Source organism: Mixophyes fleayi, chromosome 2 (genome assembly GCF_038048845.1).
Source record: "Mixophyes fleayi isolate aMixFle1 chromosome 2, aMixFle1.hap1, whole genome shotgun sequence".
Lineage (NCBI taxonomy): Eukaryota > Metazoa > Chordata > Amphibia > Anura > Limnodynastidae > Mixophyes > Mixophyes fleayi.
This window is the reverse complement of record NC_134403.1, coordinates 313,773,021-313,793,507: the sequence shown is the minus strand read 5'-3', so window position 1 is coordinate 313,793,507 and position 20,487 is coordinate 313,773,021. Positions and strand designations below refer to the sequence as shown.

Below are 20,487 nucleotides of genomic sequence, written 5' to 3'. Positions count from 1 at the left end.
GCCGCTAGGCTTTTATAAATTAGATAATGTTAAGAATTTAGTAGGTCAGTGTGGTATATAACTCCGCCCAGCAGGTGGCGCTGCAGCTTGAGCACTCTGTCACCCTGTAGTTTTTTCCACACACACACACACACACTAACACAGCATGTGTGTTCATGAGGTAAGAACATTTTGCAAGAAAAATAATATTATCCAACAGGCCATCATAGGTGTGAATAAGCATTGACATTAAACCCTTTAAATCATCTTTTACCATTTAGCTGCCCACTGCAGTGGTAATAAATCCCTGACTTCACACATAGCCAATTAAACTAGATCTTAAAAAGGTTCTTGTCATGCATTTCGGCCTAGCCCAGGACTCCTCAGAGGAAGAGCGTTACTTCCCGACGCAAGCGCCCTTTTTAATGTGTGTTCATGAGGTAAAATTACCTCACGAAAATGAGTTTGAGCCCTCAACTCGTAAATTTAGCCTTTACTACCCCTCTCACGGGGGGAAGGGGGGATGATGGAAGTTAACTGACTTAACTATTATAATTTTTATGTCAAATAATGTCAGTATACCAAATTTCAGGTAAATTGGATGAGCCCTTTCTGCGAAAATAGTTTTTTTACACACACACACACACACTAACACACGCCGCTAGGCTTTTATATATTAGATTAGAAGATAATGTTAAGAATTTAGTAGGTCAGTGTAGTATATAACTGCGCCCAGCAGGTGGCGCTGCAGCTTAAGCACACTGTCACCAGGTAGTTTTTTCCACACACACACACACACACACACTAACACACGCCGCTAGGCTTTTATATATTAGATATATGTACATATATATATATATATATATATTGAGAGAGTGTGTGTATATGTGCCTTACTTGGTGATTATAGATGGCATTGGAATCTCTAGGAATTGTTCCCGGATTGGAAAGAAGGGCAGGAGTCCTGTATAAAATAACCCAACCAGGAGTAGGACCCGTTGAAAGCAGAAGAGCAGAGGGATGTTGCAGTTCTAGAAATGTAACAAAAGCAATTATTCTATTTTGCTTATCTTGAAGCTATAGAACTGTTATAGTATAGTAATAATACAATTTACAGTCTTGTAATCTTATAAGAAAAACCTCCTACAACATGTTCACAACCCTGAATCTCCATTGTGCAAAATGTCACTTTTCAGCTAAATGCACAGAAGTCATTGAGTCACCTACTGATCAATACATGTCCTTGGATGACGCATGCACCACACTGCATCTTCCAGCAGGTGGCACTGATATGGGATTGTTGTTTCAAAACTCCGACATCAGATGAAAAGTGAGAGGCTTCTATATGGAGTTGCAACAAATACGTAAATGATAAAAGAAAACAGATTGCATAATGACTCATTTAAATAAAACCTTTCTAAAGGCTGCAAAAGTAGTTTTGTATTAACTATGTGCTGTTTCCAGACAGGAATCAGCCTAAGACTGCATTGGTTTATCAGAAATATGTAATGTATTTATAAAAATGATACATCAACAAAATATGCAATCAGGGGAAAGTGTATTAAGTGCTTACTCCACACAGATAAATTAAATATTAAGGGGAAGGTTTACCGTTTATCATTTTGTCAAGTATATTTGAATTATTTAATGAGGCTTTCCTATTAACTACTATTCCATAATACAGCCAATAGATGGCAGCAGACCACAGAAAAGCGAGAATTTGGAAGCAATATATAGTACACATGTGACTCAGTAACAGCAATGATATACTAAAACAGCTTGCAGAAATAAAAAATAAAATAAAAAATGTACTCTCAAAGTAAATGGTGTCCGCACTAAAATTGGCAGTGGGTGCAGGACATATATATGCAGCAAATATAGAGGTGCAGTGTGCATAGCTGGCTTACAGTGTATAACACAAGCATGGTATCACCAGATTACCAGTGGAAATAATTTCATGCATCTTATGTAAGCAAGGTGTCATTCACTTCAGCCCTCTATTACTATTCCACGTCCAGAGTGTGTGACTGGCACTAGAGGAGACACTGACTGTAACATACTATACAGCAGTACAGAAATACAGATGATTGGACCAGATGTAATCTGTCCTTACCTCTTTGTGGCACTTCTGAACAATCTCGTAGTCTGCATTACCCCACACAGTCAGCTGCTCTCTCTTGTATTCTCTTACAAGTTCTGATACCTGTGGGGACAAACAAAGCTCACAGTAAATGGAAAATTTCCAAAAGGATTCTATAATAAAATACAATTGCAGGCAACAGTCACAAATTGTGAGAGTATATAAGGGTACAAATATCCATATACACTAAATAAAGATAAATATTGTTACTGGCTAAGCATTAAAAAATACATTTATTACCAAATAGAAATAGCAATATAACATCTAAAATAACATCTAAAATAAGGAAATTATAGTTCTATAACATAGTAATCTCTCCGGCATAGAACAGTGCTGTAGATTCACATGACATATAATCTGTTACTTGTACAGCTATATAGAAAACATCTCACAACACCATAAGGCTCCTTAGACATATAAAGTGTCATACATGAATAACTATATGTCAATTAACATCAGTGTAGAAAAAATAAATATACTCCTAGGAGCCAAAGAATCAGTCACTGCACGATGTATTGAAGTAACATAAATAAATCACAGTAGTACTGTAATTGGAAACTTCCAATTTCAACGGAGCGATGTTGCACTCAAAAGTACAAACCCATCATTCCAAATGTCATAAGACACACTTTAAATGCTAATATAGATCCACGATGCTTGAATTGAGTCTATAGAACATTAATTCCACTATGCTGATACCTGGAGCTATACTCCAATCCAGTAAAGAAGTCACTTATGGGGGAAGTCATAGTTATAACTATGGCTCTGGGGAAGTCTCCCCTAGTTACTTAGGGGTATATTTACTAAACTACAGGTTTGAAAAAGTGGAGGTGTTGCCTATAGCAACCAATCAGATTTTAGCGTTCATTTATTTGGTGCATTCTACAAAATGACAGCTAGAATCTGATTGGTTGCTATAGGCAACATCTCCACTTTTTCAAACCACAGTTTAGCAAATAGATCTCCTAGAGTCCAAACGAGTAACAGAACCGGCACAACATGTATCTCCTTCCCCTTTGCAATGCAGGCTACACAACCAAAGTTCTCCAACTGGGTGATTAAACAAGTCGATGGTTGTGCAAAACTTAGCCACAAAAAAATCACTTGCGGTTCAGAATACCTAGAAAATAACCAATGACAATCGCTTGTCATATGCAGATAAACAATTATATTTATATATATATATATATAGCACAATGTCCCCTTTTCCCTACCCACCACCTTTCTTCTCTATTGAAGCTGATTTCCTCAAAAGTATAGTGAACAGTTACTCCAAAAGGTGAACTATATATAATATGCAAAGCCTAACTCCTTACGTGCCTATACAAATGATGTGTTTTTTATTTACATATGAACAAGAATAAACAAAATATACTATATGCTAAACCAATATAAGTATATAAAAAATATACTTAAACACTCTATAAGTAAAATGTGTATATCCCCAAATTCAAAACCATAAAAAATAATAGTTTATATATACATTTAAAAAATCAGATAAATGAATGGAGCAGTATTAAAACCCACCATCCTATAAAGGAAACAAAAAATATACAAGCAAAAATAGGACATGCATTGAAAAACCCCCACTAATTAAATAATAATAAAAAATATTTAATTCAATAGTTTCATTGAGACCTTCTGGGAAAAAGGAGCTAAGATTAAAGATCCATCTTCCTGCATAGGGTCTGATATCAATCTCCTCCTCTATTGTTTTTCTAATACACAATTGTAATAGCACTGTGCAGTATGTTTATAGCAGAAATTACAGTAATGATAAAATCACTTTGCTTGCTTTGTTTGTTTGCTTGCACCTTTAAGTTTACAATTAGTTATAGATTTCTATATTTTTAATTTATTTTTTAATTATATAGTTACCTAACTCTTCTACTAAAAAATATATATTTTTATGACATGTGAGCCCGTATTATTTTATGAGATACATATATAATTACAAGTTAACCCGTGCATGATACTCATGCATTCTAGTCAAATCAAGCTACTTAAGGTCTTAAAAAGGTTCTTGTCATGCATTTGGGCCTAGCCCAGGCCTCCTCAGGGGAAGAGCGTTACTTCCCGACGCAAGCGGCCTTTTTAATGTGTGTTCATGAGGTAAAATTACCTCACGAAAATGAGTTTGACCCCTCAACTCGTAAATTTAGCCTTTACTACCCCTCCCACGGGGGGAAAGGGGGATGATGGAAGTTAACCGACTTGACTATTCTAATTTTTTTGTCAAATAATGTCAGTATACCAAATTTCAGGTCAATTGGATGAGCCCTTTCTGAGAAAATAGTTTTTTCCACACACACACACTAACGTACGCCTCTACACATGTGTGTTCATGAGGTAATATTACCTCACGAAAATGAGTTTGAGCCCTACCAAATTTCAGCCCTTTTTGAATTTTTTTTCCCACACACACTAAGAATTTAGTAGGTCAGTGTATAACTCCGCCCAGCAGGTGGCGCTGCAACTTGTTGTTTTTTTTTTCACACACACACAGACAGACAGATATATTAGAAACTTTGCTAGTGTTAATGGTTTATTAATTAACGTTTCATTACATTTTTCTTTATATGTGAGTTGTTATATATGGCATTTAACTCAGCAGCTTTTGATTTAATTGGATTTTATTTGGGATATTCATTGTTCTTAATTTAAGGGATATCAACTCCCTACTATTGTGTGGTACTATCCATGTGTGACTCCAGGCAGGGGCGAATTTACCGCAACCTAGGCAACTGCCTAGGGCCCAGTGGTCCCCAGAGGGCCCCTCCAGGGCCAGCGGTGAGTGGCAAGACGGAGGGGCGCTCCCCTCTGCCTGCCACCCCCCTCTGTCCGCCGACATAGTAAAGCAAATTGCGTTCGGGAACAATAAAAAAAATCAGTCACCTAACCGTGCGGCGGCTCCCAGCAGTCTCTCCTCCTCTCTGCTCTGTCCCACTGAATGTCGGGTGTGACGTCATCATGCCCGACATCATTTTCAGTGAGGACTCACCGAGGAGCAGAGAGGAGCAGCGCCCCGGAGAAGAAAGAAGACAAGAGCAACAGACAAGAGGAATACAGAAGAGAAAAATTCAATAGAAAGGTAAGTAAAATAACGGAGGCACATAGGTTGAGGTAAACAAGATGTTTAGGAGACAGACAAAAGGTACACAGAAGTGAGACATGGAGAGATAATGAAAAATAGATTGAGACAAAGTGAAGGAGCCAGTATATAGTGTGTGTTTGTGTGGGCCAGTATATATTGTGTGTGTGAGAGAGGGGGCCAGTACCTTGTGTGTGTGTGTGTAAAAGAGGAGGCCAGTACATTGTGTGTGTGTGAGAGAGAGGGGACCAGTACATTGTGTGTGAGAGGAGGGGCCAGTACATTGTGTGTGTGTGTGTGTGTGTGGCGGGGAGGGGGGGGGGGGCAGTATATTAATATGTATGTGTGTGAGGGGGCCAAAATATTAATATGTGTGTTTATGAGGGGGCCAGTATATTAATATGTGTGTGTGTGTGAGGGGGCCAGTATATTAATATAATGTGTGTGTGTGTTTGTGTGGGCCTGTATGTTAATAGAATGTGTGAGGGAATGGGGCTCTTAATATAATGTGGGAGGTAGGCTATTAATTTAATGGTGGAGTGCAGGTTTGGGGCTAATTATGGGTGCTATTTTATTTGTGGATTATGGGGCAATTTAATAGTGGGGCCTATGAAGTTTAAGATGGGGTGATTGGATCTTTAATTTAATACTGGGGTGGTTTCAGAGATATTAATTGAATGTGGGGCTGTTTGGGGAAAATTAGGTCTATTTATTAAATGTGATTAGAAATTTTGTAATGGGATGCTTGTGGGAAATTGTTAGATTTATTAAATGTAGAGTAGATGTATTTATCAAATGTGAATACTATTTTAATTTTGGGCTGGAGTGAGGCTTTATTATAAACCGCGAGTGTTATATTGATTTAACACAGAGGCAGGTTGGAGTTTTCTAAATTTCATGTACCCATTTTATTTCTCAGTAGGGCATCCAACATTCCAGGATCCAGACAAGCAGCAACTGATTTAAAGACACCAGCAGCCACAAGTGGTGAAAGTGACAAGCACAGGTAGGAGAGAGCAGGACAGTCTGCCAACTGTCCTGAATCTTTTTGGAGCAGTCCCGATTTTGGGTGACTGTCTCGCTTAGTCAGGGTTTGGTCTGACTGCAAGTACAGTTGGGAGGTATGTCTCGCTTCACTGTGTACTGCTCGTGAAGGCAGAGCTGCGCGCACCTAACTGTAGTGCACAGTTCTTCCTGTGTATTTGTCTAAAATGATAACCATGTTACATTATATGGGTCCCCCCTGTCTAAAGTACCATGGGTCCCCCAGAGCCTTAATCCAGCTCTGGGCCAGGGTGTCAGATTGACACCTAGTGCTCTGCTCATCCTACCAGTAGCACCGCTCATATTATTTGTTTTAGGTTAACCCTAAAACAAATAATAACCCTATTAGTATATAGGACGAAGCCAAAACAAGCCCTTTACTGGCAAAAACAGGTTTTTAAAGCAAAAGGGCTTTTTGCATGTTGATAAATCAGCCCCTGTATTCAGTACTGTAATAGAATATTATATAATCTATTGCTATATTATGATTTATACCCCATTATAATCAGCAAGGTATGTAAAAAAAAAAGTGCTGTAAGGAGAAGGTACATATAAAATAAAATGCAATATAAAGTGAGGTTTGTTTTTTGTTTAAGTTTTTGTTTTCATTAATTAAGATAAAACTAAATAACACTAAAATAGCCTCTTTTTATATTGAGAAATATATATTGTACCAAAGATCACCCTTTACAAATGGGCCACTATTTATGGGCCAGTGCTATGTGCTTGCACCCCCCCACCAGGCTAAAGTCTGCCAGCCAGCCCCTGAATAGGGGTGTATGTTATGCTAAAAAATTATAGTGCTATGGATTTTTTCAGGGAGGGGGGCCCAAAACCAGTATCTTACCTAGGGCCCCATGAGGTTTAAATCTGGCTCCAGGTCATTTATATGTATATTAACAAGCAAATATCATTGTATTTTAATTTGTATTATTATATGCTTTGCTATATGTTATAAGTTAATTAATATAATAATTGCTCGATTTGGGCTCACCTACTGTTTTGGAGAGACAGGTTAATTTAATAAAAATTTACTATTATTAATTATTTTAGGTTATTTGGTTGGGGGCTGCTTTCTTTTTAAATCAATGTTTCTTTGTTTGGGGTTTGCAGATATCCCTTTAGCAGCAGCTTTTCTATTAAAATTAATTGTTATTTTCAATAGTTAGACATTTTAGCATCATAAGGTTATTCTTGTGTTGATTTTGTCAGAGATACTCATGATCCATCCTTATATCTAGCTGTCTGTCTATCTTACAATTTAGTGCTGACTCACGTCATAAAAATAGTCCATCCAAACGGTGTATCACTTGCAGAAGGGCGTTCCAGGTAGCAAAAGCCAATACCTTTAGGAGTTGGACAGTTTCTGCAATGTTACACACAGACATTGATACTTTCCATTCAAGCAACATTCTACCAGAGGAGCAGCAGCAACAAGAATGGCATCAGTAGGCATTCCCTTAGTCTCTATCATGTGAGCAGGAGGTTTGTCCTCATCTTTGTTAAACATTAGTGGAGATAATCTGATCTTTAGAATGTCCAGTTTCTTAGCTATTGCAATGTCTGTGATATTTAACCCACTAGCTGTGTTGCTAAGTGACAAGCTTCCAGAAGAGCAAAACAGAAATCTATGATCTGCATCTTAATTTGTTCTATGGAATTAGAATTGCCCTCTAGCAGCAATGACCATCCCTGCCTTACCATTATGGTTATAGGGCTGATGGCTTTTTTGAGACTGACTTCTAAAACTGGTCTCCTAGATAACAAGAAAGGACATATATATCCTCTATATTTAATGTCAACTGATGTAGCATGATAACTGACCTGTTCAGGATCTACACAACTGTTTAACTTTCACAGCATTTTTTAGTCTGTTTCACCCTACTCTTTTTACAAGTCACTATCGTTATTTGACTAATTTATTATGTACATTAATACATCCAACAGTAAATGTTTGAACTCTATCTTAGTGTTGCATGGTTTTTAGTTGCTTCCTCAACTGGGTAAGGTAGAATTGCTAAAGACTTCCTCAAACAATATGGCAGGTGAGCGCAGACATGTAGGAGCCAGGATGTAGGAGCCATTGTCAGCTGACTGCATGCCTATTCCCGTTGGTAGTCAACATACCGATGCTGACTACACCCTATTTCCTCATGTGTTCAGCAGTTTCACACAAGGTGAGTGAAGAAATCTTTAATTTTTCTCTTTCACAACCCAGTGGCACTAGATTGGGAAGATTGCCAATGAACCACTACCCACTGGTTAAACATAAACAATATACATTTTGATAACTTTTATTACAAATAAATATAGCATAAATTAATCTAACTACTTTAAACTTCTGTTTTATATAATATTATGAGTACTGCCTCTACAAGGCAACCATAGATTTACTCACCACAACACAACTAAATATATATTAATGTGTCCACTTGTTTGTATTTTATGTGAAGAATATTAAAAACATGTGAAAAAAATCAATATGCGTTTCCTTTATTTGTCATAGAAATGTATTGATTTGATTTCAGAGGCTCCTATCAAACTGATCTAGGAAGATTGTGGTGTCAAACACAACTCTATATCCAACACTTTCTAAATTATTTTATCATAATCACTGACTCTTTAATTAAATTACATGAGCATGAAGGCCGATACATGTATAATAACCGCTGAAGCTGTTGTAGCAAAGTGTTACACTGAAAAAACACAAAGCCAATAAACAAAGAGCAATGATGTTACTATCAGAGAACAGCAGAGTGCAGGGTTTGTTGAACGGCTATAAATTATAACTCCCAGTTGGATGTCTCAGTGAAGGAAAATATCAATAAACACAAACTGCCTCATGTGAAATCCCTCTTCAAAAGAGAATAGAAAGGAAGCTCTGGAGATGCCTTAGGAACCATTTGTTTCTAAGTTGTTCTTTCCTTAACAGCAAAAGCTGTACAGGAAGGAAATGATATGACACAGCCGTCAAATCTAAATATACAGCGAGCAATGTACTGACTAAACAAGCAGTAATTATTAGAATCCTTTCTATATAAAATGACACCATATTACACAGCCCTGCACAGTAACACAACACAGTATAATGCTGGCAAGTCTATTTGAAAAGGCAGGGAAAGTTTAAAGGACCTAATATCCTCACAGCTCTAATTTCTGTTATTGTGTACATGTCATAAACAATAGCAGCCACTCAGTGTTATCATTCATAATACAGATCCTGGTGTATATACTGTATATCAAAGCACTACTTGCATCCGGCCAGACTGCATTAACCCATTCCCTCCCAACATATTCAATACTTTTGCAGGGATTGCAAATTGATCACAGAAAGGAAAGAAAAAAAATTGTGGTTCTTATTACTAAACTAAAAATAGTAAGTTAGCGAGAACCCATTTCTCTAATAAGGTAAAGGACACACTAAATTCAAATAAAGTGAAACATCTGTTTGTGTACGTTTGACTATTTCTCTCACTGGTATAAGCTGCCTATTGTTTCCCAGTGACAGTTCTCAATCAGCTATAAGCTAAAGTAAACAGCAGGCTGCATTTATTCTAAATATTTTACTGTAGCCCTGAAGTGAGACTTTACTCCCAGGAATTAAAGTCTGAAAGTGTGGTAAGAGAGGCAGACAGACAGAATATATAGTAAAGCAACTTACAGCACTGGAGTCATGAGTTCAATTCTCAACCATGGCCTTATCTGTGTGGAGTTTGTATGTTCTCCCTGTGTTTGTGTGGGTTTCCTCCCACACTCCAAAACATACTGGTAGGTTAATTGGCTGTTAACAAATTGACCCTAGTCTGTGTGTGTGTGTTAGGGAATTTAGACTATAAGCCCCAATGGGGCAGGGACTGATGTGAGTGAGTTCTCTGTACACCGCTGCGGAATCAGTGGCGCTATATAAATAAATAGTGATGATGATGATGATAAAGCAACACTCGGTTCTGTGTTATATTGTAAAATGTTATTTTATTATTTTGGTAACAGTGTCCCTTTAATATCTTGGGATGGAAATATCATAAAGCAATCATGTTTGCTGTGTATCCCCCCATCATAATGGGCTATGGAAGATGATATACCATTATCATTATATGTTGTATGGGCAAGAAGTTATCAGATATTTGAATATGCCTAGGGAGTTGAAATGTAAGAATGACAATTTTAGCTGTACCTCAAAGCATATGTGGAAATATTGATCCCGTATAGAATCTCTCTCTCTCTCTCTCTCTCTCTCTCCTCTCTCTCTCTCTCTCTCTCTCTCTCTCTCTCTCTCTCTCTCTCTCCTCTCTCTCTCTCCTCTCTCTCTCTCCTCTCTCTCTCTCCACACAAATATATATATATATATACACACATAAATATATAATCTCTGTATTTATAGTATATGCAACCTAAAAATGTTGTTTACTTGATGCTTTAAAAAATGTACAAACTTTTCTTAGAGTGTAATATTTTGGCCACTGAAATGTATTGTTTTGACCCTTGTCCCAGTGTCACACGCCAGGTCTTCGGTTCATCTAAACCGAGACCCGGCTTACTTACCTCTCCGCTGGCGTACTTGCTTCCCCATGGCCGGTCGCTATCTTAGGTTCGAGTCATGCGCAGACCCGACTTCTTCTTAAAGCCTCCAGTCTGCCCTCAGTTGTCCTCAGACTGCCTCACCCTATTTAAGGCACCTTCCTCCTACCCTCGTTGCCTGTTCTTGGTCCTCATCCACCTGAGATCAAGCTGTGGATCGCTTCATCTCCTAGAGCTCTGTCCTGCTGTCCGCAGATCAACCTCCACCATTCCAGTGGTAATAGCCTGTAGTCCGCAGACCATCACTCCATATCCTAGCGCTCTTTCCTGCTGTGCGCAGACCATCACTCCATCTCCTAGCTCTCTGTCCTGCTGTTTAGTCTTTGTAGGATGTTGGGTGTGAATTCACTAAATATTCTAACTTGTACGAAAAGTACGAAAGTAAGAGAGATTAAGTGGTGAAACTGCATCTGAGTTAAAAAGTATAAATGTGACATTGAGTTTTGTATTTCTATTGTGAGCAAATGACAAGACTATACATTTGTTTCTGGAAACGACATGCAGCCGGTGTATCCAGCATGGAGAAGAAGAGCAGCAGGTCAGTATTAATAGGTTGGTTGGTGGCAGTTGTGATGGCCTGCAACACAGTACCCACCCATCTACTAACACAGAACTTAGAACTTACTTCCAATTAGTGGCAAAGGGTCACAGTAAACACAGGGTCAGTTTTTAAAAAAATATCTAACAATTACCTAAAATCAGAAGCAGAAAAGGAGGAAAACATAGAGCTTTACCATCACTCCTAATGAGTCTGTAAGATACTGAGCACAGCACTGGCCAGTTGTAAAGCTACAGCCAACAGTCCTCACATACCTTCCTCACAAGAATGTCGTTATTCACTTTGATATCTATGTTGATGGGTGTTTCTGGGAATGCTTCGAACACTTCCTTCAGCAGCGGGATACGTTTGTCTTCTCCAGCACAACAACAGCAATCTGCGGAATGTTCCTCATCAGTTACTATCAGAGCAATATATAACACTATACAGTAGGCACAACACTGACACACACACATATATACACATATATATATATATAATATATATATAAGCCTAGTGGCGTGTGTTAGTCTGTGTGTGTGTGGAAAATAAAGAAAAACCAAGCTGCAGCGCCACCTGCTGGGCGGAGTTATACACTGACCTACTAAATTCTTAGTGTGTGTGAGGAAAAAACTCAGAAAGGGCTGAAATTTGGTATACTAAGATGTTTTTAATTTGTTAATTGTTAAAAGTGTTTATAAAGATTTTAAATATATATATATATATTTCTTGAAGGAGGAGTGACAGTGGGGAGTGGTTGGTGGTTGCCGGGGGTGACAGAGCGAGAGGAGTGTGATACTCAGGACCGCTGAGAGAGATCCCTGTGTCTGGATTGATGTGGCGATGAAGGATGAGGTGATGGAGAAGAATGATGAGGTGGTGACATGTGAACAAAACCACGTTAAAAAAGGGCGCTTGCGTTGGGAAGTAACGCTCTTCCCCTGAGGAGGCCTGGGCTAGGCCCAAATGCATGACAAGAACCTTTTTTAACACCTTAAGTAGCTTGATTTGACTAGAATGCATGAGTATCATGCACGGGTTAACTTGTATGTGTATGTGTGTATATATATATATATATATATATATATATATATATATACACATATATATATATATATATATATATATATATATATATCTCAAGCTTAAGTATATATCATTTTTTTTTAGATATTTCAGATAAACGTTGATAGAAGGAAGAGTGTCATAAACATATTGAACATGACTGATTATAAAAGGTATGTACATTGTTCAAAGTGACAATAATATTATAGCCTATAGATAGAAGCATTAGATATGTTAAGCTTTTATGGAATGTGAGTACCAGATTTTTTAGACCATAAGACTCACTTTTAATATCTTCATTTTTTTCCCTTAAAATATCTGTGCATTTTATGGTCCGAACATATAGGGCCTGATTTAAAGTTGGATGTAAGGCAAACTGCAGCCCACAAAACTGCACTTTGCCACGTTGTAATGAGTAGCCACATTACTATCCCAGGAGATGCTGCCTACTTTGTCTAGGCCACAGCAACAGCCACGTTTTCTAGGAGGCATATCTATAGCCACTCACAAAGGCCTAAAGATAAGTGATTATGGTGTTCAATTATTTTAAAAAAGTGCTTTGCCCCCTCCTAAGATAAGTATCCAGCACCTATAGCCTGGGCAGGTCACCACTAAAGCAAGAGTGCTTGAGACAAAAGCAGCAGCCATGACCAGGCTTTGTCAGCCTGAGCTGGTCACACAGAACCAGGGAGATCCGCAGCGTTGCGTACCTGTCATAATGTGACCCAGCCCCAGCATGGGGTGGAATTCCCTAGGGACATCATACCCGAAAACACCACCTTCAGGGCAAACCAGTTTGAGCAGAAGGCACTGGGGCTCCTCCTGGAATTACTTGGGCAGTGGATGCTAAGGTGATAGTGTTGTGGGGAAAAATTATTATTAAATGGATTAATTAAAATACTTAAACAATAAGTGTCTGTGTGTTTTACTATAAGCTACTGTTATTAAACTACAAATCCCAGTAAGCCCTGGTAAGGTTCAGTTGGAATGAAAGTAAATAAGCATATAACGGCGTTGATACTGGCTTCTAAAGGGAGTCACAAAATGATTAAATGAACTTAATTTACCTCAAGGGATAAATAAATGAACAGCTAGAGTGATTTTCTCAAGCTCCAGCCAAACAGACACAAGCTGCTCTTATTGGCTGAAGCGTATTGACTTCTCCATTCATTTGCATTGTGGATACATATTTCTACTTGTACGTTTCTTAAGATATGTACAACTCATAATACACAAGACCACAATTTTGCACCATTAGGTTTATGCCTATGTTTGAGTCACAAAATTGAGGCCTACTCTAAATCAGACGTATAGAGTGTGCAGGGCATACTTTTATACCAAGTCACATCTAGCTTCAGAACACCTTCCCTGGCTTCTCACTGATTGGTTCTTCTGCATGTTGGGAGCTAGGAACCAGTCATGAGAGGGAAGGGAGGTGCTCTTGGAGAAACATGAAGCATTAATATGCCTGCTGTTCACTTCATACCAGTCACAAATATATAGCTGTTGCTGGGATCATTTTATAGAAATTTGCAGAAGCTGCCAGCTCAATAATTTGCTGAAATCTTGTGTATTGGTGAACTCCAGATGAATCCATCGCTCTCCTTCTATTACACTGCCCTCTGCACCTTTACAGTCTTCTTTCTTCACTATCACACAGCAAGCCATAAAATGGACTGAATACTATGGGCCTGATTCATGTTCGGACGTATGTCCATTTGGTATCGTATATTGTGTGAAATAGGTCTGGGCATGCTCATAAACGGACATTATAGCAATGAAGGCAATTCATGTTCAAACACAAATGACACTTAAGACAGCCTATGACTTGAGGGTGGAACAGGGGAAGGAAGGGCAGACTAATGTACGCAATGTACAGTAAGGACGTGTTCCGATGCAGATACACCATTCAAGTCCTGGGTTTCTTGTATATACACGCAGTTTCAACCGTATCATTTGCATCAGCTACAGGGCAGGTGTAAGTGCTAATTGACAGTGAAGACTGATATGGCATGGTCTTTGTTTTAAAAACTGTATGTATACATTCCACTAGCTAGCACAGAACATGTGTATGCAAGTAAGATAGACCATAAAAACCCATTTTATCTACAGTACATACTTAAAGATTGATTTATGTAATAATGTACAAACAAAATTAAAAACATTTAAAATTCATATTTATATGAATGATTATAATGTCAATAATTGTTCAATTATCTTATAATAAAATATTTTTGTATTCGTTTTGATGTGACCTTATATTGCACATATACTGCGTATACTGTAATCTATTCTGTCTGTCTACATAAAGATTGTACCGTTTAGGCAGAGCGTACTTTCACCTAGATTCATATAGAAAAACACATCTTGAGATCCACTTCAATTTAAATACGGTCGAAACTACGCTCAAGTTCTGTGTGCTATTTTTTTATTTTTTTTTTAAGTTGCGTACGATCATGGATCAGGCCCTATATGTGCAGATATGTCAATGTGATCTCTGTAAGGGATAATGAGAAAAGGAAAGAATGGTCTCTAAGACATTGTTAAGTGTTTACTAGTCAGTAAGCAATAAGTAGACCTCTCTAAATGAACACGATTGTAGAAATAAGTGAATTATATATGATCTCATTTTTTTTTTTAAATCAATGGAAAATATATCTTTTATGTACAGTGTATGTAATATATTGGGTGTATGGCGCAAAATATCCATGTACCAATTATGTGTACATGTGTTACTATGTATATAAGTATGTATGATGGACAAATATGTCTTCTTATAACACTGCTCATTTTGAAAAGTTTGTAGGACTTGGAACATCCTTGGACGACGAGGGATGGGATGACATTAGAAGGTGCACAGCTAAAACATCTATTAGCGTAGATATAAACCCTTATAGCAAAATACTGGAAAAGAGTAGGCTTTATTGCCTCCCTGGAATAAACTTCCAGAATAACTTCTAAGAATAATTTCGTAAAGTTCGGAGTCCCTGGTACCTGTTAAATGGCACTTCAATTCCCGGTCTTAATTAAACCCATGTTTATATTTAGTGGGTATTTCCTGCCCTTACCCTCCCATTCATCTATATAAAAATAAATGCAAAATCAGCATTTTCTTTAGGATCTTTTATTTTCCTAATTTATTAAATTATTTTATCAGAGGATTTGAGAGGGGTTCTAGAAACAGTATGTTTCTGTTGTTAGTTTTATTTTATTTTTCATGATTTATCACTGTAATGTTAACTTGTGATAATGAACAACACTTACATTATGGTTTTTCTTTTTTCCCCTCCCCAAACTCTTTTTGTTTGAATATTTTATAAATGTTTTGGTGTATTACTTTTGTAACTGCTGCACTTATAAAGTTTTTTTCAAAACAAACAAAACAAAAAAACTTTTCCTTATTTTTTATACCTAAAATTCTGTTGTGTTTACTGAAAAGCCAAAAACATTGATCTTCTTCTTTAAGATCTGTAATGAAACTTTTACATGTATTTCTGAATGCTACATAATAACTTTCATCTGAAGATGAGTCCTTTCTTTCTGATAACACATTAGTTTTGCAGGATAAAATGGAGGAAGAGTTAGGGCACAGGTTATTTACTGTGTGGCCTGTCACTGTCCCATAAGCGCTACGGAATTTGCTGGTGCTATATAAATAAATGTTGATGATAAGATTAGCCGCTTTCACGATGAGGTAAATAGTGGTAAACAAACCTATATTAGGCAGGCCATGCAAATAGGCATGAGCCAGTCATGTAAACCCTATACTAGGACCAGTGCTTGAAGTAGGGCAGTATCTGTTGGTATGATATACCGGCACTTCTCCCCCCACCCATTTCTTCATAGCCAGGGCCAGCGGTAAGTGAGGTAGGTAAGGCTGGGGAGCTCCATGACTGAGAGGTCATTTTCTCACTGACCACATTGGGACATAATGATGTCATGTCCAACAGTCAATGACTAGGAGGGTGCAGGGAGCGAGGCACTGTGCCATTGCACTGGAGGCGGCAGTGTGCAATGGCCCCTCTCCCCCTTCCCCCTTGAATCCGTACCTAATACATTTTTATCAAGAGGTAAATTTCAAACTGAATCTTGGCAATGCAATAAATGTGATATGTTTGGATTTTGCAATGATGTTTTGATATGTGAAACTATAACAATCTGGTGCAGGTGAGAATACCAGTTCTAGTGAAATATGTACATGGGTCCAACTGGTTAAAGGATAGAAGATAAAAGGGGAAATTCGATTAGCCATGAAGTGTCTCACGGGCATTGTGGAGACACTTCACAAAAATCTCCTCTCATTTTTCTACGTGGCCCATAGAGGTGCGAGGAAAACTGAGCAGAGATTTTTACGGTAGTAACAGTAAAGGTATGCAGCCGTGATGTTCTCAGGAACATTGCAGCTAATTGAATTCCTCCCAAAGTATAGTTACTAATGGAACATATTCAAAATGGACTAAAGCTATAAGTGGTGTACCACAGGGATCATTGTTAGGCCTGTTCTCATCAATCTTTATATTAATTACCATGCAAATGCCCTAAAAACTGAGGCGCCCATATTTACTGCTGACACTAAGCTATGAAGGGTTGTTAGCACAGAGCAGACTAGTAACTTGCTACATCTAATGATTTAGACAACATGGCAAACTGTGATGTGAAATGCAGATGACATTTAATGTAGGTAAATAAAAGGTTATGCAAGAAGGCCATGGTAGTAACTATGCTACATAAGTATTGAATGGAATACAACTGGGGAAAACTGTCATGGAAAATAACTTAGAAATACAAGTAAACAGAGATCAAAGTAGAAACACACAGGGCCAGATAGTGGCTACAAAGGTGAATACAATTCTGGGATGCATAAAAAGTGGGATAAATGCATATGATGCAAACATACTATTACCATGTTATAAGTCACTAGTTAGGCCAAGTCTTCAGAATGAAAAGAGTTTTGGGCACCTCACTGTCAGAAGGACAGAGGAGAACTCATGGGTCCAAGATGCATTCACCATCAGCATAGGAAGGGGTTCTTTACTACAAGGGTGGTTAAGATTTGGAATTTCTTACCACAAGAAGTGGTGATGTCAAATCCACCTTGGATTTTAACATCATTTAAAAATGTCTTGGATGTCTTTGTCACAAGGATGGTATGATAGTATTTGTAGCTATCATTACCAGATGACATTATGGGGGTGAATGCCAAGACGTGTCATTTTTCAACCTTACTAACTATGTAACTTTTTGTAACTATGTGGTACGCCATGACTACAAAGAATAGTAATACATTTCCTTTAAGCTCTTTATCACAAGAAAACTCAGTTAAATAGCATAGTTCATGTTTACTAAGTAGAGATAATAGAACAGTTAAGCAATAATACGAATAATGTATTTACCTTTTTCAAAGGTCACATCCAGTTGGGACAAATATGGAGGCAGATCCTACAAAGGCAAAGATAAATTTAGTTGCATGCACAGCAAACCCATTATTTTACTTTAAAAATATAACATTAAGCAGGGAAATATACATACAAGGAAATATCCTGTAACAAATGTTACAAACATAAAATATAAATGTAACGTTTCTCCCTATTGATTTGAAAATACTGGAGGTCACCAGATCCACACCGTAAAATGCCTTGGATTTGAATTGGTGCACCTGGACGGTCGGTCCATCGCTCTTCAATTTGCACGCCTTACCTTTACGTCTCCACAAGCCAAAAGTATGCCTAGGTGTGTCACCCCTTTCAATAAAATACACTTTTCAGTTTCCTCTAAAGTACAGTTTGATTTAGCATCATTTATGGCAATAAAAGTTCTCTTTTCACCACTTTATATTATTATTTATTTATTTATTAATTAATTTATAAGGTGCCACAGATTCCGTAGCACCGGATACAGAAGCAAGTAACAAATAGATGAGGTAATACACATAAGTAGCACAGATGTGTGTGAGGAATGCTATGGGACTCATAGGGAGTGCAGCAAAAGATGTGCCAGGACGAACGAGGGAGACGAACGAGGGAGTCAGATAGTAGACAGACGTGGGACAATATGTAGAGAGAGCTTAAATTCTAAAGGAGGGGTGGTGAGAGACCAGGAAGAGGAGGTGATGGATAGAAAGGTTAGGACGTGGTAGGATAGGCCAGCTTGAAAAGGAGAGTTTTTAGTGAGCATTTGAAGTACTGAAGGTTGGGGGAGAGTCGAGTGAGACTGGGTAGGGAGTTCCAAAGATTAGGAGCAGCACGGCAGAGGCAAGCACGGGTGGAGGTAATGAGAGGTGAATTGAGATGGAGGTCAGAGGCAGAGCGGAGTGGCCGGGAAGGTATGTACCTCGAGACAAGGTCAGAGATTTAAGGGGGAGAAGTGTTGGTAAGGGTTTTGTAACTGAGGGTAAGGAGCTTGAACTGAATTCTGAAACGTATAGAGAGCCAATGAAGGAATTTACGGAAAGGGGATTCGGAAGAGGTTTGGTGGGAGAGGAAGATGAGCCTAGCCATAGTATTCGGTATGGATTCAAGGTCAAAATGTGAGAGTCAGGAAGGAGGTTGCAATTGTCGAGACGAGAAATGAAGAGAGAATGAACCAGGATTTTGATTGGTTCCTGAGAGAGAGAGAAAGGGACGGATTTTCGTGATGTTATGGAGGAGGAAGTGGCAGGATTTGGTAAGGGACTGGATAAGAGGGGTAAAGCGGAGGGCTGAGTCAAGGATGACTCCAAGGTAGCGGGTTTGGGTGACAGGAGAAAGAGTGATGTTGTATATCATTACAAAAGTCCACTACACTGCACTGCTCTGAAAAATGAGTCTCATAGGTGTGCACATTAAACTTCTGCTCCTCGACAAACGGCATCTAGCTCCATAAACCCATCATGCTTTGTGGAAATCTAAGCGCACTTGTACAAATTGAGGTGCTTGGTAAGGAAGCCACACTGCAATTATTTATTTGTTTCATATCTCGCAGAAGAAATATTGTGGAGACAATGTGGCAGACAGGCATGGGCTGAGGAGATGAGGATATAAAGCAGCTGGGAGAGAGACATGATGCAAGTGGACATAGAAGACATGGGGAATTGAAGTAGGCAATGCTGTGGTTAATAAGGAAAAATAGAATATAGGCATACTGTCCAACTGTACTGTTTGGCTGGTATAGTTTTTACAGTAGCTGTACCAACCAAAACCTCCTACACCACTTTGAACCAGTTTACAAGAGCAGTACCAGTCATCTACCAACAACTTACTTTGCTAAGATACACCCCCCACCACCCTGTCAGTGTCACAGTGGTGGGTTCTCTGCCCTTTAATATGACTCTCATGTGAGGCCGTCTCATTATGCTGGTGCTCCACGCAATGCTGACATCACTGCTGGAGCTCTGCCTCCCATGTGCAGCCTAAGCAGCCTGCGTAATACAGGGGAGTCCTGGCATGGAGAACAGAGAGAAAGAAAAGGCAGATAAATATCTGCTGGAGGGAGACTGTGGGAATCAATGTGCTGGAGGAGAATGGGAAGTTCAAACAATTGGGGCTATATTGATTGCAGGGAATGACTTTGTGATGATGATGTGGTAAATGAGGGTAGGGAGAGACACACCCCCTGGGTGTTGCAAAACAGGCCTCCTATGGCGATGTACCACTTCAATGGAGACTTTGTTCTGACTGCGCAGAGGGTTGGGAGGTCTGTCCTCCATGGTGCTGCTCTCCTTTATACTCTCACATGGAATTACCTCTATCTACTGTATTTTATTTTTCATTTAATGACTTTTATTTAGTTTTAATTTCTATATTGGGGAGGAGTAAAAGGATTTTTATTTATAAAATATAATTATTCTTGTTTTATTTATATAGTGCCCATCATATTACGCAGTGCTGTACATGTATAGAGAACATGTACTCATTCACATTGGTCCCTTCCATAAAGAAACTTACAGGCTCCATTTTATCAGAGTTAAATTAACCTACCAGACTGTCGTTGGAATGTGGGAAGAAGCTGGAGCACCCGGAGGAAACCCACCCAAACATGGCGGAGAACATACAAACTCCATGCAGACAGGGCCCTG

At 38.5% G+C, this 20,487-nt stretch overlaps 1 protein-coding gene across 1 annotated transcript in view; it reads right to left on the bottom strand.

The window, feature by feature from the left end:
* Positions 1–20,487, bottom strand: part of GDPD1 (glycerophosphodiester phosphodiesterase domain containing 1) — a 79,776-nt gene that overhangs the window by 20,985 nt on the left and 38,304 nt on the right. The window contains exons 4-7 of the mRNA XM_075196591.1: positions 17,828–17,873; positions 11,645–11,766; positions 2,092–2,181; positions 876–1,009 (exon numbers count right to left, since the gene is read on the bottom strand). Of these exons, the coding sequence (XP_075052692.1) occupies positions 876–1,009; positions 2,092–2,181; positions 11,645–11,766; positions 17,828–17,873 (392 nt within the window). The remainder of the gene's footprint in view (positions 1–875; positions 1,010–2,091; positions 2,182–11,644; positions 11,767–17,827; positions 17,874–20,487) is intronic.